At 44.4% G+C, this 26347-nt stretch overlaps 1 protein-coding gene across 1 annotated transcript in view; it reads left to right on the top strand.

Moving 5' to 3' along the window:
- Positions 1 to 16902: 16902 nt before the first annotated feature.
- MAPKAPK2 (MAPK activated protein kinase 2) overlaps positions 16903 to 26347 on the top strand; it is a 73919-nt gene continuing 64474 nt past the window's right edge. The window contains exon 1 of the mRNA XM_081324497.1: positions 16903 to 17543. Within this exon, the coding sequence (XP_081180623.1) occupies positions 17259 to 17543 (285 nt within the window). The 5' untranslated portion in view covers positions 16903 to 17258. The remainder of the gene's footprint in view (positions 17544 to 26347) is intronic.

Raw genomic sequence — 26347 nt, 5'->3', positions numbered from 1 at the left:
CCTCTCTAAATGGAATAGGAATGCTAATATGGTAATATCTTTGTGGTAGATTGGGCAGCCTTTCTGGGCTTGCAAAGCTTACCACTCTCCTGAAGGAGACCCCATATGAGTGGGTGGCACCATGAATCTAGTACTAAACAATGATTTCTGGGTTTTGATTGAGATAGTAAATGGAGCCAATTGTGATTAAGCAATGTCTTGGTATTCTCTCCCTTCTTCTTACACATATAGATGCTTAGAATTCTTGGGACAGAAGACAACATAAAGTAACTCTCTCACCAACTTGCCTGATTAAAAGCATCTTTCTCAGAAACTTGTGTTATCAGCACTGCATTGCATTTGTGCCTTTCACACATCTGATGGGTGATAGAGAAAATTTGGGACTGAATCTATACATCATACACTTTGATTTAACCATAATTTATGGAATGATTCATAGACTTATATATTCTTCAATCCTTAAGCCAAGCTTCTAGAAACCATTAGAAGTGAATTAATGCAAAATACATCAAAACAAACCAAATCACATGACAGCCTTATACAATGTGTGAATTCTGGCATTGAATTACTGGTAATCAAATGACATACAAAGTTAACAGGATATAATATGTCACATAACTTGGATGTTTGCAAATAACTACCCCAATACTATACTGTCTTTTGAAATTAATTTTATTGTAATGCTTCACTTTTATCATCATCATATTTATTACATTCATTTTCATTGTTTTATTGAAGTGTTTATCATGAAAACTGTTCTTTCTTCTGCTCTGAGCTTTGAAGGAATAATCTTATGCAGATACAATAGTAGCATCTTACAATTTGTACTGTGTAGTCTTTGGAACTGATTTCAAACCAATACTCTAGAGTCTAGACCTGGAATGAGCAGAGAATCCCGCTGCTATTTATGAAAGCAGCACCATTTTTTCAGTCTATTGTGCAATCTTTGACTACTGCAATACTCCCTATATGGGGCTGCCCTTGAGGACCACTTGGAGGCTTCAGCTGGTGCAGAATGCAGCCGCACAAGTTGTGATGGGGGTCTCCCAATACTCCCATGTAACGCCTCTTCTCCGCGAGCTGCATTGGCTTCCAGTTGCCCTCCGGGTGAGAGTCAAGGTGCTGGTGATGACCTATAAAGCCCTAAATGGTATGGGTCTGGATTATCTTAGGGAGCACCTGCTGCCAGCATCAACTTCCCATCGTCCTGTGCGCTCCCACAGGGAGGGCCTCCTCAGGGTCCCGCCGGTCAGGGAGTGCCAGCGGGCGATCCCCAGGGGGAGAGCGTTCTCGGTGGGCACGCCTGCCCTATGGAATCAACTGCCTGTGGAACTCTGGATCGCCCCCGACCTTCACTTGTTTCGCCGGAACCTAAAAACTTGGCTATTTGAGTTAGCCAGCCTGGACTGAGGGGTTTTAAGGTTTTAAATTTTAAATTTTAAACTCTTTTGGGGCTATTAATTTTATTTTATTTTAATTTGTACATTGCACTGTTTTAATCTGCCTTGTAAACCGCCCTGAGTCCCTCGGGAAAAGGGCGGTATATAAATCGAAACAAATAAATAAATAAATAAATCTTGAAAAAATACTGCTGCTTTAAGAATTCTATTAACTTTAACAAGTGGACTCCTTAGTGCTCTTTATTTAGGCTCATATGAAAGCTTGAAAAAGGTCAGGTTGTTTTCAAGAATAACAGAGAGGAGCTGTGCTTGTGTAAGATCCAAAGCTTTGACATCATTTTTTGGAAGTGGGTGCAGCTGTAATAACAACAATAATGATAATAAAAGCTTGTGGGTAGTATTACAGTGTACATATATACTCATCTGTTTCTTTAAGTCAATGGAATTTTGGAAGGAATCATCTGTAGCAGAAAAGCAGGACAAGGAAAGGTTTTTTTTCTTACCTTTTCTCTCTCTCTTGTGCTACTACTGCATAAACTGCTTTGGCTGCTTTTTTCCCTCTCTAAATGTCAACTAGCAACTGGAATCTCACTGGGAGAAAATGGCCTTGAACTGCAACAGAAGAGTAGAAAGTGAATATTCACTATGCACCTGCCACTTTTTAGCCAATTATGAGTAACTTACTAAGCTTCCAAAGAGTGGATATAGAGATTGTGAATATCATCAGGAAAATTAATTGGATTATTTATTGAAGACATGTGATACAGTGAGAAATATCAACTGTTTCAATGAATTATTCAAAGGAAAAAAACCAAAAGAAACAGTGTTGGCAAATGATGTATATCGTGGCTACAAAATCTATGTACATGGTTTAGCATCAATACTGTACAGGTCCTTATTTCCAACCTGAACAGATTTCAGCATCCTACAGAAGAAGGTACTAAAAATAGTGGATGCAGCTTTGCTGGAAATAAAAATCTGTTGACTATCCATATGGACCTTATTTTGCCCTAACAGCTTCTCTCTAGATCAGGGGTCCCCAATTCCCGGTCCGTGGACTGGCACAGGTCCGCAGCATGCCAGCAATCAGGGCCACACAAACAACCAAAGCTCCATCCTCAGGATGCAGCCAGTATTCAAAATCACACCCTCTCTGATCCACAGAAAAACCTTTCTCTGTGGCACTGGTCCCTGGTGCCCAAAAGGTCGGAGACCTCTGCTCTAGATCAGCGTTTCTTGCCTAGCATGGCTGGCTAGGGAATTCTGGGAACTGAAGTCCTCACATCTCAAAGTGGCCAATGTTGAAAAACACTGCTCTAGATTAATGGCCAAGCTGCTACCAAACACCCAGGCTGTTTCTTTCCTGAGATACTTACTAGCTTGTCATTTTATTTGATTCCTTGCCTGTTCACAGCAATGCCCACTTTGGCAGAACCTTATTAAAGATTTATGGTGTCTTCTAGTCACCCTATTACATACATGCTTCTTTTTCCATGCTGTTATATTTTTATATAGCCACTGTGGTGATTGGATAACACAAGAAAAAGCTTTAAATCTCTCCCAGGGAAATGATTTTGTCTTCCTAAAGCTAGCTTTGTGGTACCTTCTATCTGCCAGTATACTTCCCTCTAGGTGATGTTGGTACCTACTGTTATGTATGCAGGCATCTGCATAGCAACAGCCATCAGGGGGCGTTGGCCTGGACAGTTTCGGCGGGAAACCTAGGGCCAACCCCATTGGCTGTTAGCTTACCTGACCAGGTATATAAGGAGGCCAGGTAGCCCTCATTCCTCAGTTCACTTCCCCTTCCAATAAAGAGCTGAACTCACACACCGGCTGGCGTCTCTCTTGCGTCGGACCCACTACACAATAGTGGCGACGAGGATGGGATTGCTGCCGACCAAGAGCTGAAGTCACTGGGGAAACGCTCCGCGAGCTAAAGGGAAAGGCATTTTTCCTTCTTCCCCCCACGACCGCCAGCCGAACCGGCAACGCCAAGCGCCACATCCACGACCAACTGCCGCCATGGCTAGAGCCGGACAACCGCGCGAATTCAAGACCCGCCGCCCCGAAACCTGGACCCGTTACCTGGCTCACGTTGAACTGTACATGCGGTTCAATCAGATATCGGAGGACGGTGCAAAGGCGGCCGCCCTGCTCTGCCTTGGGGGACCAGCGCTGCTGGAAGTCGCCTCGAACCTGTTCCCCCAGGAGGCCATCAACACCGTCGCGTACCGAGACCTCGTGGCCAGGCTCAACGCACATTTCAGGCCCCGGCGCTCCAAGGTGGCCGCACGGTCACAATTCGAGAAAAGGGACCAGCGCCCCGACGAGACCGGCGCCGACTTCCTCGCCGCACTACGGGAAGCTGCCGTCGCTTGCAGGTTCACAAATTTGGAGGAGCGACTACGGGACCGGCTGATTTGCGGCCTACGTGACAGGCGGTTGCAGGAGCGCCTGTTCGAAAGAGAGGAGGTCTCTCTCCAGGAAGCCGAGGATGCCATCCTAGCCCACGAAGCGGCCTGCGGGGCCGTCCAAGCCTGCCAGGGAACCCAGCCCGGCAACCAGGAAACCAGCGTCCACCGGCAAGGGGCCACAGAAGAGGACGACCTGAGCATCGACCTCCTCCAGCGGAAGTCGACCCCCGACCAGCGAGCCAGACGCCCAGACAGGCCCATGCCTCCCAGCAACACTGCCGTTCCCCAGAGGTGCGCAGGGTGTGGTGGGAACCACATGCGCAGCCTCTGCAAGTTCCAGTCTGCCACGTGCCGGGCCTGCAAGAAAACAGGCCACATAGCCGCCGTCTGCCGTAGCCGCCGCCCCCGAGAGGAGATCCACGAGCTGCAGCCGGAGGAACCGCCGTTCGAAGGTACTGGGGCCCCCACCAAAACAAAAATTGGCTATGTCGAGAGCCGGCTGGCCATTAACCACACGGGTAGCCGCCGGCTGCTCAAACCCAAAATTAGATTAACAATCCGTTTGCAAGGTGTCCCTTGCAGCATGGAGCTTGACTCCGGATCAGCGGTCTCGATTATTTCGGACGAGACCCTTAACCACATAATTAGCCGGAGCAAGCAACGGATTAAATTACGGCCTACTAAATTAACCCTGACCGATTTTCAGAATTCGCCGGTCAAGGTGAAGGGGGAGGCCACCATTTCAGTGGGGTTTAAGGGTCGCGAAGGGCACCTGGACGTTGTAGTGGTAGAGGGCTGCAGAGCCAGCCTGGTCGGGCTGGACTGGTTTGAGGCCCTGGGAATCTCAGTATCCGGGATCCATCGGATCCAGGGGGACTCCGTTGAGGCCGTTTGCCGGGAGTTCGCCGACGTCTTCGATGGGTCATTAGGCAAGTACACCGGGGCCCCCATATCGTTCAAGCTTAACTCGAACGTCTCCCCCGTTAGGGTCCGGCCGCGGCGAGTCCCGTTTGCGCTCAAACACAAAATCGAGCGCGAACTAGACAAGTTTAGAGCCTGTAGATGGAGGGGAGTGGGAAACCCCCATCGTGACCCCCCTCAAATCCAACGGGGAAATAAGGATCTGCGCCGACTATAAGTGCTCGGTGAACCGCGCCCTAAACCCGCACGCTTACCCGGTTCCCGTGGTCAGCCACGTTCTCGCTTCCCTCCAAGGCGGCGCCATTTTTGCAAGGCTCGATCTTGCACAGGCGTACCAGTAACTCACGGTCACTAGGGAAACAGCTGACATCCAAACCATAGTAACCCATAGGGGGGCGTTCCGGGTGAACAGGCTGCAGTTTGGAGTCAGCGTTGCTCCCGGCATTTTCCAGGAGGTTATGGAAAAGACACTCAAGGGCATTCCAGGAGTCTGCCCCTATTTTGATGACATCCTGATCGCAGGAGCATCAGCAGAGGAACTGGCAGGGAGGCTTAGGGAAGTGCTGGCAAGGCTGCGCACAGCTGGCCTCAAACTCAAAAAGGAAAAATGCAGCATAGGCGTTCCTTCCACAGAATTTTTGGGGTTCAGAGTAGACGCCAGGGGAATCCACCCCACAGAATCCAAGGTGAGGGCCATCAAACTAGCACCCACACCCAAGAACAAAGCAGAGCTTCAGGCATTCCTGGGTCTGCTGAATTTCTACCATACATTCCTCCCACACAAGGCAGCCATCGCTGAACCGCTCCACAGGCTGCTAGACAAACAGGCAACATGGGCCTGGACGGCCACCCATGATCAGAGCTTCAAGGCCCTGAAGGCATTGCTGTCGGACAAGTCCACAGTAACCCATTTCATCGAGTCCAAGCCCATTTGTATCGCCTGCGATGCATCCCCTTATGGTGTGGGCGCTGTCCTAAGCCACCTTGAGCCCAACGGGGCACAAGTCCCCATAGCATACTATTCTAGGACACTGTCTGGAGCAGAAAGAAACTACGCCCAAATAGACAAAGAAGCCCTGGCAATCGTGGCAGGAATCAAGAAATTCCATGATTACTTATATGGCAGGGAGTTCACTGTCTTCACGGACCACAAACCACTCCTGGGCCTGTTCACCACAGACAGGCAAACCCCCCAGATTCTGTCCCCCAGGATGCTCCGGTGGTCCATCTTCCTTGCAGCATACAATTGCAAGCTGGTACACAAGCCAGGGAAGGAGATGGGCCACGCAGACGGTCTAAGTAGGCTCCCCCTAGACACACACGACCCAGACCCAGCACCAGCCACACAGATCCTAGCCCTGCAGGAACTACCCGAGTGCCCAGTTCTTGCCAAGGACATTGCCAGCCACACAGCCACAGACAACATCATGGGCAGGGTGCACTCATGGGTTTGCACAGGGTGGCAGGACAAATCCCCGGGACCAGAGTTTCAGGCCTATTTCATTAGACGTGATAAAATCTCCACACACAAAGGGTGCCTCCTTTGGGGTAGCAGGGTCATCATTCCACCCGCACTACGTGCCAGGGTATTGGACTCCTTACACGAAGGGCACCCAGGGGTGGTCAGGATGAAGGCACTGGCTAGGAGCTACCTCTGGTGGCCCAGGTTGGACAAGGAGGTTGAAGATCAGGTCAAGGCCTGTTATACGTGCCAGAGATCCAGGCCAGAAGTGCCACATGCACCAGTACACCGGTGGGAGGCCACACACACGCCATGGTCCTGCATTCACATTGACTATGCGGGGCCATTCCAGGGTCAACTATTTTTAGTAGTGGTGGACAGTCACTCCAAGTGGTTAGAGGTAGTCCCTGTCCCCAACATGACCTCGGGGAGGACAATCCAGGTGCTCAGAGCTCTCTTTGCCACACACGACCTCCCCGACGTAATTGTGTCTGATAATGGGCCTCAGTTTACTGCTGCTGATTTCCAGGCGTTCTTGAAGGCGAACTGGATTAGGCACGCCACCTCCGCGCCTTTCCATCCATCTACCAACGGGCAGGCCGAACAGATGGTAAGGATGACCAAAGACGCACTCCGGCGCATCATCAGCGGGGACTGGCACCACAGACTGGCCAAATTTTTACTAGCCCAACACACAACACCATGCGTGGCTACCGGCAAGAGCCCAGCAGAACTGCGATAGGGACGGCGCCTCATCACCAAGGTGGACCGCCTACACCCAGACCAGGTAGCAGCCGAAACCGGTAGGGCAACATCACCATCATCACCATCATCACCATCACCACCAGCATCACTACCATCACCATTGCCATCATCACCCACACACAGGGTCCTCAACCTGGGGGACCTGGTCTGGGCAAGGAACTATGGGGCTGGACATCCTTGGGTTCCGGGGACAGTGGTCGGGAAAACAGGACCCCTTTCGTACATTGTAGGGGTGGAGGGGGACAGACGCATAAGGCGACACATCGATCAGCTCAGAGGAAGAGTCCCTGAGCGCGTCACACACGTCCCTGAACTCAACGCACACGATCAACAGGAGGACCACACTCCAGGAGGGGTCAACCCAGCTGAGGACGTCACAGGGCAGGGACCAGAGGAGGAGGACTTCCTGATGCCGGCTCCTTGCAGCCCTGCACAAAGGCCTCAGGAACCCACGGTCCAAGCCCAGGGACCAAGCACACCCAGACGATCCACCCGTCCACACAGGACACCAGCATACCTGTCGGACTATGTGTGCAAGTGACCCTCACACAAGGACACCACTGGTTTTTTATATATATATACTCATAGTTATAGTAGTTGCATGTTGTTGTTGTTATGTGGGTCTTCTCTAAGGGGGGAGGGGTGTTATGTATGCAGGCATCTGCATAGCAACAGCCATCAGGGGGCGTTGGCCTGGACAGTTTCGGCGGGAAACCTAGGGCCAACCCCATTGGCTGTTAGCTTACCTGACCAGGTATATAAGGAGGCCAGGTAGCCCTCATTCCTCAGTTCACTTCCCCTTCCAATAAAGAGCTGAACTCACACACCGGCTGGCGTCTCTCTTGCGTCGGACCCACTACACAATACCTACGATTAATCAGCTTCTCATGGAAAGGTCAGAGATACAAAGACCTTTCTTTTGACCCCCATGAATTCTATTTAGCCCTTCAGCTTCAGTGCGTTCAAATTACAAATGCCAGCTTTCAAGTTTATCACTTCAACCTTACAATTTTTTTTCAAAATGAAAAAAAAATCAGTTAACCTATTTAGCTGTATGCTCTGTAGTCTTGGACTGCCATGATCCCTAATCTTATTTTGAACATCCACATGATTTATGACTGAGCAGTAAAAAGACATTTATATAGTTTACTCCATTAGATAAATGTTATACTCTATGTTTGTATCACATGATAAGCTAAAATGATGTTGGCTAAATAATAGTTTTTGTATTATACCAACCCAGCCAGTGGGTAAAATTGTGTAACACCTAGTTGTTAATTATACAGTGCCTGGTAAAAATGAGCAACAGAATCCAGATCTGCCTTTCTACATTTACAGGAGAAAAAGATAAAAAATCTACTGGGGCGGGGGGGGGGGAGGAGCTGAAAACATAGGATACTTTGGATGCAAGAAGAAGATCAGAAGAAAAATATTTAATAGAGGATATGCCATCTGATCCTGGTCTCTGGTTCACCCCATTGTTACTTGCCCCGAAGTTCCCAATTGCACAGGTTCTCTTTACTAATCAGTTGATTGACTTTAGTTGGAAAGAAGAGGATGGAATTTCTTGCTCTAGCTGATAAAACCTTTCTATTTTATCCCACAATGACATTCCTGATACCATGGAATTTGAATCTTTTCACTCTAAATCAGAGCTCTTCAAACTTGGCCCTTTTATGACTTTTTTTTTTAATAATTCCATTTATATCCCGCCCTTCTCCGAAGACTCAGGGCGGCTTACAAGCTTAGCAGTAGCCTTCATTCTATGTATATGCCTGCTTATTAGGGCTTTCACACACACACCCCAAGCGGCATTATTACAAAGTCAGCTTAATTGCCCCCAACAATCTGGGTCCTCATTTTACCTACCTCGGAAGGATGGAAGGCTGAGTCAACCTTGAGCCTGGTGGGATGCGAACCTGCACTAATTGCAGGCAGCTGGTGTTACTTAAGGAGGCATTAGCCCACTGCTCCACCAAGGCTCTGGTGGAGGAATTCTGGGAGTTGAAGTCCACAAGTCATAAAAGGGCCAAGTTTGAAGACCTCTGCTCTAAATGGAAAGTATTTACCAGAAATGATGACAGCCCTGAGTTTAAGATCTCTTCCTCCCCCACAAGGAATTTAAATAGAGTTTAAGAGGTGCAATTGTTTTTTTAATCACCAGATTCCCTCTCAGCGAGAGTGATAGCATTCTTCCATGACACTAAAAATATAATATTTACTCTTAAAAATCCACCTTAAATTTATTTTAGAAGTCTGGTAAAAGTCAAACAATCTTCATCCCTTATCTCTTCTCCCATTCCTTATTCATTCCCTTGTTAAACAAAGCTAAATTTTACATAATACATGATGTCAAAAAGAATTTATAGGATTAGACCTGTGACTACTGACAGAAACCTTGTGACTTCTGAATGGGTTTATTTAGAAAAAAGGACCAGATGTTGCACTTTGATTTCAAATAAGTCCAATTTGGTAATTTTTTAAGAAGCTTACTAGCTGCTTGAAGAATAGTGTATATCTTTTCATTGAAGATCTAAAATACTATATAAGGCTCTTGTATCTAGACCAGATTATCTTGAAAGTCTCAAAAAGCTCTGAACTCAGTAGCTTTCATTGCAATTCTTTGTGTGACATAAAGTTCCTTTGAAATCTATTTTAGCAAATCACCAATATAATTTGTAAGTTCTAATATGCTGTAAATAATATGAAGGTTGCAACCTATATAGATTGTATCCCTGAGAGTGAAAGACAAGTGGGTACATATGCTCATCTTTGGTTACAAAGCTCAATTAGTTATTTATTTTGGTCACATTTTCTAAAGAAATGAGAACAATCAATTGCCTGATAATGAATTCTGACACTGGCTTACTGTCCATTTTCCTAAGGCTGATTGCATCATAAAACACTGAATTTCTATTAACTTCTGGGCTAGATATCACAAAAGGTTGAAAAAATAAAGATCTGTCTCTGGATTAATGTTATTTAAAAATGTGAGATTGTCCCCTCCCCCCCAAAATAAATAAAAATAAAAACCCCTCCACCTGAAACACAGCAGTAAAGAGGTTTGAAGAATTTTACAATTAAGGATAGCTTTATTCCCATTTGGCCACCATTTCATAGATTTTTAATATATTTTCTTTATTTGTACAAATGTCTTTATGGGAAAAATATTAAATATGGACATGAATAACAATTTCTACTTTCTTTTAAAGTAAACAACTTGATGCAGTGCATATAAAAGGAGCAAGAAAAGAAAAAAAATACTGGACACAGTATCCCAAGTGTGGTTTTACCAAAGCAGTATATAAAGCAGTATTAATACTTCCCATGAATTAAGAAAATCTGAGTGGCTGTTAACAGCTGACACCAATATAAACCATCAGTTTCTCCTTAAGATTTCACATGCTCTGGTATACATATAACCCCAATTTCCTTTTAATACTGCATTTGTCTTCCTTTTTCACTTCTGTGTTTTTAAGTATGTATTTATCTGGAAGGCTTTTTTTTTCTTTTCTTTTGTTTGTTTTTGTTCACTAAAAGCCAATGTAAGAAATAGAAGCATGCTGCAACAGTAGAAATTGGGACACAGTGAGCACCATGTTCTCCATTCTATCAAATGTCAACAGCCATTCTATCAGTAGGAGAAAAGAGATTTGTGTCTATCCTTCAGGCTTAAAGATATGGATTTTTTCACTCCAGCATTCCTTGAATTGGGTTTCAGTCTTGCTAGCTAGTAAATACATTATTTTCTTTCCTGTTTCCAGATATTCTTTTTTTTGCATTCTATCTTGGTTAGGGATCCTTTTTCATTTGGATATCACTTTTGGGATGAGGATGCTAAAGATGCTATAAACAAACAAAAGAATATTTTGGGGGACTGAAAGAAACACAGATATCAGTGATTACAAGCAATTGACCTTATAGGGTTGGCAAATAGCAACTAACATGCAGGTTATTATTTCTACCTAACACGGATTTACATATAAACATTTTTTAAAAATCACTGGAATTTCATTTATTTATCCATTATCCATTTAGCTTTTTCTGCTTCCCTGAAGCAACCATCAATTTGCTACATTCAGTATTCAGTTCAGAGTGGATCTGACACTTTTAGATTAGTTGAGTTAAAATATTTGATACTGAAAGAAGAATTTCAAGGGCTTAAACATCAGGGCACATGCCAGGTTGATGTGGCTTGGAGTCCCAGTGAAAAATTACTTAAATATGAGCCAGCAGAGTGCTGCAGCTGCTAAAAAAGCCAACACAGTGCTAGGCTGCATTAAGAGAGGGATAGAATCAAGATCATGGAAGTGTTAATATCACTTTACAATGCCTTGGTAAGGCCACACTTGGAATACTGCATCCAGTTTTGGTCACCACGATGTAAAAAATATGTTGAGACTCTAGAAAGTGTACAGAGAAGAACAACAAAGATGATCAGGGGACTGGAGGCTAAAACATATAAGGAACGGTTGCTGGAATTGGGTATGTCTAGTCTAATGAAGAGAAGGACGAGGGATGACATGATAGCAGTGTTCCAATATCTCAGGAGTTGGCACAAAGAAGAGGGAGTCAAGCTAATCTCCAAAGCACCTGAAGGCAGGACAAGCAAGGATGAGAAGAAACTAATCAAGGAGAGAAGAAACCTAGAACTAAGGAGAAATTTCCTGACAGAACAATTAATCAATGGAACAACCTGCCTCCAGAAGCTCTGCATGCTCCAACACTGGAAGTTTTAAAGAAGAGACTGGACAGCCATTTCTCTGAAATGGTATAGGGTTTCCTGCCTGAGCTGGGGGTTGGACTAGAAGACCTCCAAAGTCCCTTCCAACTTCATCATCATCATCATCATCATCATCATCATTATTATTATTATTATTATTGAAAGGTATCCATTAGTACATCTCAGAGAATATTTTCCTGATTCTGTATTTCTGTGCAGCATAAGAGATCATGACTAGTACTGTAATATGTTCTTCTGCATGCCTAATAGCAATCACAATGTTGCAGAGCACTGTTAGTAATGGCTATGCTAAATGGACAGCTAGCTACCTGTACCACTGAGAACATGAGACATTCATACAGTTTTTAGTCCACCGTTTACTATAGATAAAATCAAAACTGAAAATGACATTTTAGAAATGTGAAAAGTTGGCTTGTCGTTGGCTAGAATAATTATCTTCTGTTTTCTTTGTGGGAACAGAAGGACCGCAGTTACTCACAGTTGACATTTTCTGCCCCAAATATCAGTATGTTTTTGTCCATACTGTGCCTCATATTGTAAACATAGCCATAATTTGTTTTGATTCAGCCATCTCTTCCCTTTATAGGTACAAATTAAATTAATTACAATATGTGTAGGAAATCAAAATCTCAACAGCTTATTTAAAAAACCCTATGCTTATTTACGTAAATGCAAATTCTCAGTTTGAGTACAACAAAATGTGAAATACAAAAAGCAAAATTCAAAAACGTGAATAAAAACTATTTTATATATCAATTAGCAATTCAAAGCATACAAAACGTTACCTGCTTTTCTAGAGGCAAAGCAAGTGAAGGCCAAATACAACTTGTAAGAGTTCCACATCTTCCATCCTAGGCAGGAGAAGGCCGTCTTCTATGGGCCAGGAAAACAAGTTCTTGGTAATAGGAGTTTTTTTTCAGAAGAGTCCAGATATTAATGCTGGAACAAGATTCAATAGGACAGGCACCTCCATTTTAAATATAAAAGTAGCATTTGTAAATTTTCATGAGAAAAGCTAGTAAAAAACAATATTAAATATGCACTTAGAGTTTATGAATTTTTGGCTCAGTATTGACCAATCTCTACACAAGCAATTGATACTGATAGAAGAATAGTGACCCTAAGAATTGTTGCATAAATACCTGATGCAAAATTAATTACTTAGCTCTGTTAAACCACAAAGAAGATTTATGATGTTGCAGGATGTTAATAACAATATAAATTGTTAATAGAGCTGGAAAAGTATAATTATTGGCTTATTTCAATCTGGAGTTTTCATAATATTGCCTACTGAATCTTTTTCTTCTTATTTTTTTTCTTGCAAATTTATATATGCTCTTTGTACTTTAAAGTGTGATATTCTCTGGCTTCAAGCATTTTACAAGACATTATTATTATTATTATTATTATTATTATTATTATTATTATTATTATTATTATTATTATTATTATTATTATTTCTAGTACAGAAAGCTCTGATCACTGAAATCAGTGGCTTTATTCTTCAATAGCAATCATCTTTCCCATTTTTCTGTAACCCAGGCATGTCCAAAGTCCGGCCCGCGGGCCATTTGCGGCCCGCGGGGTGGTTTAATACGGCCCTCAACAGCCCTCCCTGCTGTATGTAAATGCGGCCCTCCCACGGCCCTCCCTTCTGATTGAGGGCCGCCCCTTCGGGAGCTGCTCCCGCCTCCCCTGCCAAGGGGCCGCCCCAGGAAGCGCAGGCCGGCCCAGCTGCCGCCCCCACCCCGCCAGCCAGGCTCCGGGGCTCCACGCGGCTTCCTCGGCCTCCTCCTCCGCCAGGCCTGCTCGGGGCCCGGGGCGGCTCCAGTGCGCAGGGGAAGTGCGCGGAGAGCGGATCGCGCCCTCATCCCGGCCGGAGCGCAGCCCAGAGGAGGAGCCGCTGGGCCGGGCATGCCCTGAGCGGCCGGGGGTCTCCGGTCGGGCCATGCGGCGCTGTGGGCGAGGTGGGGGTGGCCGGCGGGGGTCTCGGCCTGCCCGCCCGTCCCGCTGAGCACCTTCCCTGCACGCCGCGGCTGCCCATGGCGGCGGCTCCGGCTCCGGCGGCGCTGGGGCTCCCGGGTGCGGGGGCTCCGGCGGTGCCGGGCTGGCCGCTCTGGTACCACAAGGACCTGAGCCGGGCGGCGGCCGAGTAGCTGCTGGTGTGGGCCGGGCGGGCCGGCAGCTTCCTGGTGCGCGACAGCGAGAGCGTGGCCGGCGCCTTCGCCCTCTGTGCGCTGTGAGTCCGGGGACCCGCGGGCGCCGCCTTGGGGACGGGCCGCGGGAGGGAGGAAGGGGAGGGGAGGGGGCCAGGGCGCACCTGCAGAAGACTCCCCCCCGAGGCTGGGCATTCCGTGGAGGCGGCCCCAGAGCCTGGAGCGGGGTCTGTCCATGCCTCCGATTTCTTTCTTTCTTTCTTTCTTTCTTTCTTTCTTTCTTTCTTTCTTTCTTTCTTTCTTTCTCTCTCTCTCTCTCTCTCTCTCTCTCTCTCTCTTTTCTCTTTCTTCTTCCTCTCTCCTGCCTCCATTCTCTCTTCTTCCTTCCTTCCTTCCTTCCTTCTCTCTTTCTCCTTCCCTCCCTCCCCCCATTCGTCCTTTCTCCTCCCTGTCTCCTTCCCTCCCTTTCTCCCCCCCTCCCCCTCTCAGCCCTGCCTGGCGCTGGAGTCCCGGGGGTGACCTTCCGTCATGAAATCCGAGATGACTTTTTCGGCTGCAGAAATGTCAGCCTCCCGGGACGGGCTGGGCGACCCCCCGGCGGGGAGAGGTGACTCCCCTCCCCCTTCTAGTGGCTTTCCCGACTCCGGCCATGCCGATCTGCCGCTCCTCCGGTGGGTTGAAGGGCCGGCTGCCTGGCCGAACCGCCACGCTCCTTCCCCTCGCCCCGGGCTTGGCGCGGCGTCTGTGCCGGTGCAGCGAGGCTGACGGTGCGCGCCTGGCCTGGCTGAGCGCGTGGCGGTTCGTCCAGGCAGGAAAAGGTGCAGGAAGTGGGCGCCGCCTGGTAACAGCGCCCGGGCTCACAACGTGGAGGCGGCGAGCAAGCGCGCGCTCAGGGCGAGGCGGCCGCGGTCCAGTGAGGGAAGAGCGCTGAGGGAGTGGCCGGCCGGGCTGCGCTGCTGCGGAGCAAAGCTCGGCCAGGGCGCCCGCTCTGCTCTGCCTGGCGCCAGCTCAGAGACTCCGCCCGCCAGGCCCTTCTCCCGCTCAGCCAGGCCAGGCGTGCACCGTCAGCCTCGCTACACCGCCTCCACGTTGTGAGCCCGGGCGCCGTTACCAGGTGGCGGTCGCTTCCCGCACCTTTTCCTGCCTGGCCGAACCGCCGCGCTCCTCCCCCCCCGCCCCGGGCTTGGCGCAGCGTCTGTGCCGGTGCAGCGAGGCTGACGGTGCGCGCCTGGCCTGGCTGAGCGGGAGAAGGGCCTGGCGGGCGGAGTCTCTGAGCTGGCGCCAGGCAGAGCAGAGCGGGCACCCCGGCCGAGCTTCGCTCGGCAGCAGCACAGCCCGGCCAGCCACTCCCTCGGCGCTCTTCCCTCACCGGACCGCGGCCGCCTCGCCCTGAGCGCGTGCTTGCTCTCCGCCTCCACGTTGTGAGCCCGGGCGCCGTTACCAGGCGGCGGCCGCTTCCCGCACCTTTTCCTGTCTGGCCGAACCGCCACGCTCCTCCCCCCGCCGCGGGCTTGGTGCGACGTCTGTGCCGGTGCAGCGAGGGCGCGCCTTCTTTGCCGCCGGAGCTGCCCCGGCTTCGAAGCCCTCTGGCTCCCCTGGGCGAAGGCGACGTCCAGGGAAGGGCGGGTGTGTCTGTGTGTGTGTGTGTGTGTGTGTGTGCACGTGCGCGCATTCTGTGTTTCACAGCCATTTTATGGGCTGGGATGTGGGGAGCTGGACAGGGGTAGGTAGGGCCCTGGCCTAGCAGAATTTGTGAAGTGGTGGAAGTGTGTGAGCTGTTACCAGAGAGTTTGACCTTGTCAAAGCAAATAACATTTGCCAACATTTGCCTGGCTCGTAACACTATAGCACGGAGAATTGAATTGAATCAGTTTCACCCTTCACATTAGTGCAGGTAAGTTTTTTTTAAAATTTATTTAAAATACATTGTGAAAACTCAGCTGTCAGTTGATCTTATGTTATAAAATGAAAAGTATGCCATTTGCAATTAACTTGGCATAAAATAATTCATTTGCATTTAATTGTAATTGTTCAAAGAATGTTTGGAAAAATGTTCGGCCCTCCAGCATGTTCACTTCATCCAATCTGGCCCTCTTTGAAAAAAGTTTGGACACCCCTGCTGTAACCTGTCCATCTTGCACTGATCCTACACTGGCCTGTATGCACATGGTGAAATGTTCATGCTTTTTTCTATGGAATGCTGATTCCTAAAAAAAAGGGGGGGTTACATTATGTTTAAGTTTTATTACTTTATTCCTACAGTAGGAATAAAGAACTTTTACTGAATAAGCCAAACATTGATAAGTTAAAAACAAGGACACTTTAGAGATCAAGGTCTCATATGCTGCATACGCATTTCTCTAAAAAAAGTTCATTTATGAACTTGCACTAAAAAGGTAAATCCAGGGATATTCAAGTGCCACAAAATATAGAGGAGACCCCGAAAATCATCTCTTTCTTTCTAAAGATTTGGGTTATGTCTACCTTCATAGTGTTTAGAAACAGAATCCTACTGGGTATTTGAAACCTATCGGTCAGGATTTCTACTTTGTATTTATTGTGTTTTATGTGACTGTAAAACTAATAATCAGTCAAAGCCAACAGTGTATCAAATCTTCAAACTTTCAGGGTTCTCGGCCACGAATAAGAAATGAGGGCGAAGTTTCAGTTACTTTAAATACTTTTCGTCTCACAGTGGTTAATGAAATAATCCATATTTTTCCATAAACCTTTGCTGTGATTCAGCTTTTTTTTTAGCTAGACCAGCATTCTATAGCCAACCTAATGTTTAGGTAGGAGAAGCTGACAAATAAGAATAGCACTGGAACAAATTCTCTAAAAGAAATGGGTTTTAAATACCTTAGTCCTCTCGAGTTGATACAGAACAAATCTTTCTCTCTCACCCCTCCCCAGCACTCCGTACCTTTGAATGAGCTACGGCTGCCTGGCATAACACCCGCCCTAGGCCCCGCCCCCGAATACGACGCAGCCAGTCAACGCAAGGCTATGACATCAGCGCAGGGAAGCCGACCCGGGGAAGTAACGAGAGTGAAACATCGTAGCGATTCCTTTTCCTGTCTCCGCGCTCGCAAGAGGCAGCGCGCCGGCCCCTGGGATCGGGACAGACCCGAAGGAGCGGCGGCTGGTTCCGAAGAGACCCAGGGGAAGGCTGAGAGACAAGCGTGTACGATCAGACCGGAGGAGAGGAATAGGGCAGAAGAAACCGTGCCTTTAAAGAAGCAGCGACGCGGGAAGAAATTGAGTTTCGATCCGGCTGTTTCGCGCAAACTTCCTACGAGTTGTAGGGACGGAGGAGAGGAAGCGGGAGGAGAGGCAGGGCGAGGCGGGCAGGGTGGAACCCGCAGTTTGGTTGTGTCCGCTTCGGACAGTACGATGCTGTCTAACTCTCAGAATCAGAACCCGCAAGTACTTTTCCCCAATCCGCCACCGCCGCCGCCGCCTCCGCCGCCCTCACACCAGCCTCCGCAGCAGCAGCAGCTGGCCCAACAACAACAACAACAACAGTTCCCCCAGTTCCACCTGAAGTCTCTCCTCCCGATAAAGAAAAATGCCATCACGGATGATTACAGGGTCACCACGCAAGTCCTGGGGCTGGGGATTAATGGAAAAGTTTTGGAAATCTTAAACAGGAAAACCGGCGACAAATTCGCCTTGAAGGTAAGGTTTGGTCAGAGATTTGAAATTCACGGCGCCCTCTGCTTTGTAGATGCTCTTCGCCTTTGCGGCGTGGTACTGTATTTTGGCAAGAATCGGGAGTTTTATGTACATTTAACTTTTTTTTTTTACTCAACTGAAATAAACTGTACAAGGTTCTGATGCGCGACTCTCAGGCTGCCTCGGCCACGCCGTGTGTGTGTGTGTGTGTGTGTGGGGAAAGCTTTTATCCGGACTTGAATATTCTCGATTGGTTGATTCAGAACCACAAAAGTTGTTCCGTGTTAGTGCGTGACGTCTGTTGGGGAGGTTGGTCGTCGTGGTGTTGTGGTTTGAACCCCCGTACGGCGAAGAGTGTGATCGGAGGCGGTGCTTTGTGCTTTAGGAGGAGTCCCACACTTGACTATTCGCCAGCGGAAAGTTTTGTCTTGCCTTTATTTAGGTGAAGGACTGCTTCGAGATGTAATCAAGTTTCCTGTCCCTTCTAACCGATACTTCCCCATTTGGGCTACTTCAGTATTTGCTCGAATAGGAATTCCCCAGGAAGGAGGAATCCCCGGTGTACAAACAAATCCCCCAGGTACAAACTGCAGACTCGCGTCCTTTCAGGGGTCTGGCACGCGTAACATTGCAGCCTTGGCATTAAGTCACCTCCAAGACACCTTAACTCAGGGGTCTTCAAACTGGGCCCTTTTATGACTTGTGGACTTCAACTCCCAGAATTCCTCAGCCAGAGTTGTGGAGTTGAAGTCCACAAGTCATAAAAGGGCCCAGTTTGAAGACCCCTGCCTTAACTTATTTGGTGACCAGCAGTTGCCTAGTAGCCGAAGACTCCCCGCTCCTTTACTTAACAGAGGGGGAAAAAAAAACTGCTTGAATCTCGTTTGGTTCGGCCTCGAGTCTAGATTGCCCTACCGTGGAGGGTTGGGGAGGAGAGCGGGAGGCAGATCGTAGGAAAAATTAATAATAATAATAATAGTAATAATAATAGTAATAGTAATAATAATAATAATAATAATAATAATAATAATAATAATAATAATAATAATAATAATAATAATAATAATAATAATAATAATAGGAGAAAGCTTTGCGTGCATAGCAGCTGCTGTCGAGGGCTGATAAATCCCGCCAGGCCCCTTGAGAAAACCAGTGCGGAATCTAGGGTTTGGCGTGCCCGATTAGGAAACGTAATTCCTTTGAGATTTGGACCCCCAGGCCGTGGCGGCTCCTTCTGGCGCAGCCGGGCCTCGTTTTTCTCCTTCCACCCCCGCCTCCTTCCCTTCGGGGAAAAGTCCCGTTGACTGAAAAGTCCCTGGTTTCAACCGCGGGGGGGGGGGGCGGGGAATGAAAGCAAATTCACCAGCAACAGTTTTTTGCGGTCTGGAAAGGAATGTGAAGAGCGCAGTGGGAAGCGCTTTTGCCCGGGGATTGTTCTCCAGGGACTGGACGTCGATGCCCCAAAGGGGCGGGTCTTAGAAGAACAACAAAGCAAAATGAGGCTGGGTAAAAAAAAAAATGGAGACGCTTAACCTGTCGTCTGAATGTTGTCTGGACGGATCACGTGTTTCGGGATTTGGACAATGGAAGTCGATTTTAAGGGCTCTTGAATTGCCTGCCGCTTCCTCTAAGGTAGATGCTTTTGAAGACAGTTTCATGTAAGGACAGTAAAAGACGCTCTGATGCTCTCCAGATGTGTTAGGACTGTAACTCCTACCTTGAAGGCAGCAATCCTGCGAGGCGCAAGGCCAGCACATCTGGAAGGTACAAGTTTGGGACCATCTGTTGCATTGTTTCTAAGCACCAGAACCATTTATCACTTCGAAATAGAAAAAAAAGCATAAAAATCCTGCCTTGGCTGGAATGGCGTGTGATAATGAGGAAATATTTACGCACACATCATTAAACACATTTGGAGGGTTATTTCTTACAAAATGAGTATAAAATCCTGCCTTAAGTTAAAATGGCAATGTGCAACACTTTTGCATTTGTGCTATATACCGGTAAGAATTTCAAGTGTTTTTGAAGAAACACACTGGCATTCTGATTAATTTCAAAGCACGGTAATTTGTGAAAACATGTTCAATTTGTATTTGTTTTTGTTTGCATTCATTTGTGAAATTCTTATATATTTTGGGTTGAGTTTAAACAGGTATATTGTATAGATGGAAGTGAAAGATGAAAGGGAATTGCCTGGAAGATAAGTGGGCTGAACCTGAGATTTGGTGCTCCCAGAACTATAGTCAATCATTTATAACACAAGTCTGCCAATGGTTCTTACTATGTTGGTATTTTAATCTTCATTCAGCAATGAAACTAACTAATGACCTTTTGGCCAGCTTGCCCTTCCCACCTTAGCTTGCTAAACAGTTTTGTGAAATCTTGGAGTTACTGCTGCACAATAAAATTAAAAGGCAAATGATTGTTATTTTTGTAAACAGAGGCCTGACAGAATGAAGTAGGGATGACTGATAAAGTCTTAAAGAAGTAGCTAGAAATATCATGTAGATAGAAGTATTACGAACCTTTCCCTCCCCCCTCTTTTTTTTTGGTGCCTTTGAATCAGTGTTGATTGATTCCTGGCAACTGCCAGGACAAGTCCCTGCACTTTTCTTGGCAAAGGTTTCTTGGAAGTGGTTTGCCCTTGCCAGAGTGACTGTCCAAAGTCACTCAGCTGCCTTTGTGCCCAGGATCTCAATAGGTAGGCAGCTAAGAGTTTCAGATACAAATATAATCAATATTGAAATATTTTATTTCAAATTCTGTCTTTTTCTGCATAGATTTACTATATTTTAAAGAGTTTGTGAAGAAGGTATCACAGCCATGATATTTCCTTCCGTAAAGTACAAGCCAAAACTATTTTACAGGCAGGAGTATAAAATAAGATTATGTATTACCAAATGAATGGTTACTAAATAATTGTCATCTCCTGATATTGGTTTGAATTATTCCTATGCAGCATTACTAATTTCCAGTGGAAACTTTTAAGTACTCACAATTTTTACATAGGTGTGCATAATTTTATACTATTTTACATATGTATATTATATGGACCTGCTTTACACTGCCTGCCTTTTGTTTCATGTTTCTTCATCAGTTATCTTTGATTTTTTTTTCCAATTTAAAAGTGTGAGATATTTGTATCACATACTAGTGAGAGAAAGGTGCTGGTTTGAATGATTATTAACTATTACTGCATGTGTCTTTGTGAGCCTTCTTCAGGATCTACCAACAAGAACATTTGCCATAACTTGAATCACAAAATGTCAATGCAAAATTGAGTTAAAATTCATTGAGGATCCTTCATGTTATGTCTCATATAATAACAAGTACTGAGAAACAAGATCATATTAACTTTAAAAAAAGATAAAATCCTCAGTTTGGGAGAAGACCATTTGGCAGGTTTGTGTGTGTCAAATCAAGGTGGTGGCTGTGACTATGTGGTCAAAGTTTCACTTCATTTTAACGGCTTGCGCATGCACAGCAGGGCTTCCACTGCACCTATGATTTTGATTTTTTTTTACCCTTGCATACACCCCTGTTGATAAACCTGTGGAATGGTATTTACTGAAAATGATTGTGATTTCTAGGTATTCCTCTCATCTTAAGGCACCTACTTATCTGTAATGCATTCTTTACTACATTAACTTGGTTTTCAATTTTGTTAAGCAGCACTCTAGAAACCCTTTTGGAAAAACTCACTTGTTTTGAAATGGCTTTAGGAATGCAGTTTAAGTTCTTAGGTAAGATGGATGCCTGTTTCAGAAGAGTAGAACAGTCTGTATTTAAGCCATAAATTTGCTCCCACATATTATATAGATTATTCTGTTAATTGCAGCGCTAAAAAACAAGAAGTCTCCCTTCTGTTGCAATTAAATCTTACTTCTCTTTTTTTATAAACATCTGTTTTAAAAGCAACTGAAAAAAATCCATGGCCATTTCTCCTATAAAGACAGAACTGCTTAGTTCCTCCATCACAGTATGTCTGTAGTATAAATGTTGAAGCCATAAAGAGAGGGTGAAAAACACTCTCAACCAGCTGAATGGCAGATTCTTGCCTTTTGCTTGAGAACACGCACATCTATCACTGTTATTATGTCTGACACACTCTAATGCTTATTTTCCTTCTTAAGCTGTAAATGAGCAGGCTCAACCACTGCTTTGACAGCACAGCATTAATCAATTTGGCAGTTGCCTCAACTCTCTAAATTGTATGTTTCCAATACTCCTTTGGGTGAAATAATCCAAAGAATAAGGATACCTGCTGAAGGGAATGCTGCCCCTTCATCACCATGGCCATCCTGCATTCAAGAATGAGGTTAGATAAGGGTCCTGGTGTCCAAGGTTCATTCATCTTGTCAACAGCAGATCACAAAGCTACAGGCATGGGTGGAATCCAGCTTTGGCTCTTTAATCAGTTGAATCCAATTAAAGTGACATTTGTAACCCAGGAATAACACACTAGGTGTGAATGGAAAATTGCAGGATGTTTCTTTATTGTTAAAACTGAAGTGCTTTTTGAGGGAGTATTATTGATATGAATGGATCTCTTGAGGGCATGTGACATCATATGCATCATAATATGGCACAAACAATGCAAATTATATCACATGTGCAGTGATGCCATGATGCATACAGTTGCACTGGAGAAATAAACATCATAATGTACATAATGTTTGTACCAAATGCCTGTGTTAACATGAAACATCATATATTTGTAATTATTCTGGCCAAATGTGCCAATTAGTGGAAGCAGAAATGCAGTGGAACTGTCTCTGTTATTGTTGTTGTTAGCTGCAAAGTCGTGTCCGACCCATCGCGACCCCATGGACAATGTTCCTCCAGGCCTTCCTGTCCTCTACCATCTTCTGGAGTCCATTTAAGTTCACACCTACTGCTTCAGTGACTCCATCCATCCACCTCATTCTCTGTCGTCCCATTCTTCTCTTGCCCTCAACCTTTCCCAGCATTAGGCTCTTCTCCAGTGAGTCCTTCCTTCTCATTAGGTGGCCAAAGTATTTGAGTTTCACATCTCTGTTACATCCTTCCAAACACAATCTAGACATTTTATCTCTAACACTCTTATATGTTTTTATGGGCAAATAAAAATATTAGTATTTTTATTATGTTTGGAATATTCAAAGAGTTTCACCTATATTGTTACTTATTTCTAAAATTTATCAACAAGGGTACATGCATGTTAATAATAAAATTATTGAATTGTCTTCAAGGGTATTTCCATGCATATATTTCAGTCATGCTTACAGATAATTCTAAGCAAGTTGCTTTTTTTTCTTACAGGAAGTTCTTTGTTTAGTGACCACAATAGGGACTGGCATCTTGGTCACTAAATAACTTTGTATAGGCAATCTCTCCAGACTGCAAGGCGTGGGGGTTGGGGGAAACCAGATCAGACACAGGGCATCACATACTGACTGCAATGGTGGAAGGAAGGAAGGAAGGAAGGAAGGAAGGAAGGAAGGAAGGAAGGAAGGAAGCGAGAGAGTGTCATATATGTGCACCTTGGTCACAGTTATTTTTTCAACACCCTCACAACTTCAGATAGTTGCTGCATGAGGCAGTGAGCGAGGTCTATGTATACACGTAATATTGGACTGGAGAATTGAGAGATAGTGGCTTGCCAACCTATGATCGCTATTCTAATGTTCATAGTTGTTCTAAGGTGAGACTTCACTTGGGCTTTATATTTCATTATGGTATGCCAACCACAAACATTCTGACTTTCCCTTGGAGAACTATTTTGTAAAATCTTTGCAGTTGCTACTCCTAAACCTAATATTTCATTGGCATCTCTCTCCATAATTGCTTAGTTACTGTTTTTTTAATGCCCTGAGGAATGAATTTAAGTAAACTTTTGAATGAGTCAAAGTTAATTCAAACTTGAGTACAGCTGTAAATTATCACTTCTGGATTATTCAAAATGGTCAAGTTAAAGAACAGTTTTACTCTTTGGAACTACTTGATAGTTTACCTTTTATGTTTAAATTTCAATTTACTGGTGATGGATGAAGGGGCCATGTAGGCGAATATAGAAATACACTGCTTTCATGCAGTCATTATTTGCCTATGACAAAAGGAAGTAATTTGGCAGTGTCAACACAAAAGAACTGAACAAATCAGATACCAGGAAATTGTTGCAACAGGATTTGCTATTTTTCTGTTGATGCCATAAAGGTTGAGAAGGAACTAACTGTTGACAGGAGCTAAAACTGTAATTTTCCCTGAAATGTCATGTTTAAGTTTTATTATCTTCTCAATAAAATTGTCCCCATAGGCTATCCTCAGTTCCCATAATCTCACAGCTGTTACTGTCTAACTAATGTTATATAAAGGAACTGAAATTGAAGAGATTTGGAAAACTCAACTGGGGAAATGTGCCCTGATAGGAATATGCCCATTTCCTGAGGAATTGTATGAAATATGAGAAATATTAAAGAAATTTTTATTTTTCCACCCTCATATTTTTGCATATCACTGTACAATCAAAATCTGACTTGTTTGTGTTAAGGTAGAGGTTCTCATATATGAGTTCTGACTCCACAGAACATTATGAAGAACTTGAGAGGGATAACACTTAAAAAAAACCCCAACAACCCTCAGCTTTGCTAATAGAAACTAAGAAAACGGTCAAAACTTACTTGGGCTTGCTTCTCATTTTGTTGTTTCTTGCTTTATCCATTAAAGTCTACAGTGGGCAGTTGTGATATTCCAGAATTAGAATATCCTTGTAAGAAAAAGATTAAAATAATAAAGTGATAGTTACAGTATATTTTTAGCTCAATCCTCTCCAGTAAAACCATTAGTTTTACTTATAGTAAGGGGTTGCACATTTTATTATAATGTTAAAAAAGCGCTTCTAATGAGTCATTATCAATGTAGGGTACCTCTCACGTAAGTGCTGCATTTAAGAAATCATGGTAGAGGGGACTGTCTTCCTTTTAAGTGAAGTGAAACTGGCAGGATGATAACATGTTGGATATACCTTTCTTTTTAAGTCAGCTGGCTACTGGTTACCACAGTACATGAGCACATTCTGTTTCTATAATGTTTCAGATCCAGACACTTTTCCTATAGAACAGGAGTCCTCAACCTTGGCAACTTTAAGACTTGTGGACTTCAACTCCCAGAATTCCTCAGCCAGCTGGCTTAAAGTCTTAAAGTTGCCAAGGTTGAGGACCACCCCCCACACATCCCGCTCTAGAAAGTATATAAAGTGACAAAAAGCTGTTAACTTTCCACAAACATTAAGTCTATGAAAAGTATTAATACCAGTCAAGTTCCTTGAAAATATTGCTTACATTTATCGGAAGCTTAAATTTAATGTGAATATATAGTTTTAATACCTGTCTTTTACCTCCTGTTTTCCTGTGGAAACACAGCATTCAAGATGTTCTAGTTAAAGTACTGCAGAACTTTGCATATGGAATCAGTTTTAAAAAATTATTTTGAATCTATGAATTCAATCCCTGCATGATAGGAATAAAAAATAATTCATTTACCCACATATATCTTCTCATGCTCTTTATATATTTCTCCAGATTTGAAGTTTGGTTGGTGGGTTTTTGCTAACCTTCCTATTTTGGATTTTGGTATGATTTTTAATTTTGTTTTATCTTTGTATTTGGTTTTATCTGATGAAGCACCAGCATTTTCTACCTCTCCTAGTTGTTATTCATTCATTGAAGGAAGAATTTTAAGTTTTGCTGTTTAGAATTTCAGAGACCTTTATGGAGAACAATATTTTTGGAAGAAGAAAAGTAATTATTAAAGACTCTGTTTTCTGTTTGTATTGCTAACTTGTTAAGTATCTCAGCTACTATGTATAAAATTTTGGATGTTTTTATTTTTTAAAAAATGTCTTAATAATTACTATATTTTTTCAATTGTAAATTACCCAGAGTCATTGACTGAGATGGGTTTCTATAGAAAATGAATGAATGAATGAATGAATAAATTGTGAAGCAATGCAAGATGGATTGTTTACATGGCCTCCTGGTTCTTTTTCCTAGTCCCGTCATTTTTTAAAAATAGTGCCTTTCACCTGAGAAAAAGTGCTGTTCAGTGATGACATTTTTTTTGTTCACATTTGGGTTTTAATAAGTGGTAAATCTTTCTTATAAAGCACCATGTAATTTCTGTGTTTTTGAAAATCGTACCATATCGTAGCCATAAAATATCATCCCTCTTTACCATGCATTTCTGCTGAGGAAGACTCATTACTGAGGGTGCCTGAAATGTTATTACTATAGAATAGAAATAGCAAATATAGATTAAATGCTTTTGGCAAAGCAGTTAGAAATCTACATGCAGAAAGCCTTATACACAATCATTTCATGAATATCCAAAAACAGGCAAATTAGAAATATTAGTAAATGTAATATTCTTGATTCAGCCCAGAAGTCTTTTTTAAAAACCTGGTTGATGCATGCTGAAAATGAAGACATATTCATTAATAAAGGTTCCAGATGTTTACAATTATTAATGAGAATTTTGAATCCAATCTTGGGAGATTTGGAGGCAAGATGAATACAGGTTAACCTTTTGCTTTGGGTTTTTAACAGCGAACCACGTAGTTTAGATTATTAAAGTAACATATAAGTATCCAAAACAAATACATAAATTTCCTTCAATATTATCAGGATAAATAATGGTTGGAAACAATGTAAACAGCTCAATCAACATCTTTTTATTCAGAAGTAAATCATTTAAATTCAGTGAAATTAAGCTATATGTGTGATATGGACCTCATTTTAGTGGCATAGGAACAAATACTTAGAATAATATGA

This window comes from Vipera berus (genome assembly GCF_964194415.1).
Source record: "Vipera berus genome assembly, chromosome: 3".
Lineage (NCBI taxonomy): Eukaryota > Metazoa > Chordata > Lepidosauria > Squamata > Viperidae > Vipera > Vipera berus.
Note: the sequence above shows the minus strand (reverse complement) of the source record. Positions and strands in the feature narration are given on the sequence as shown.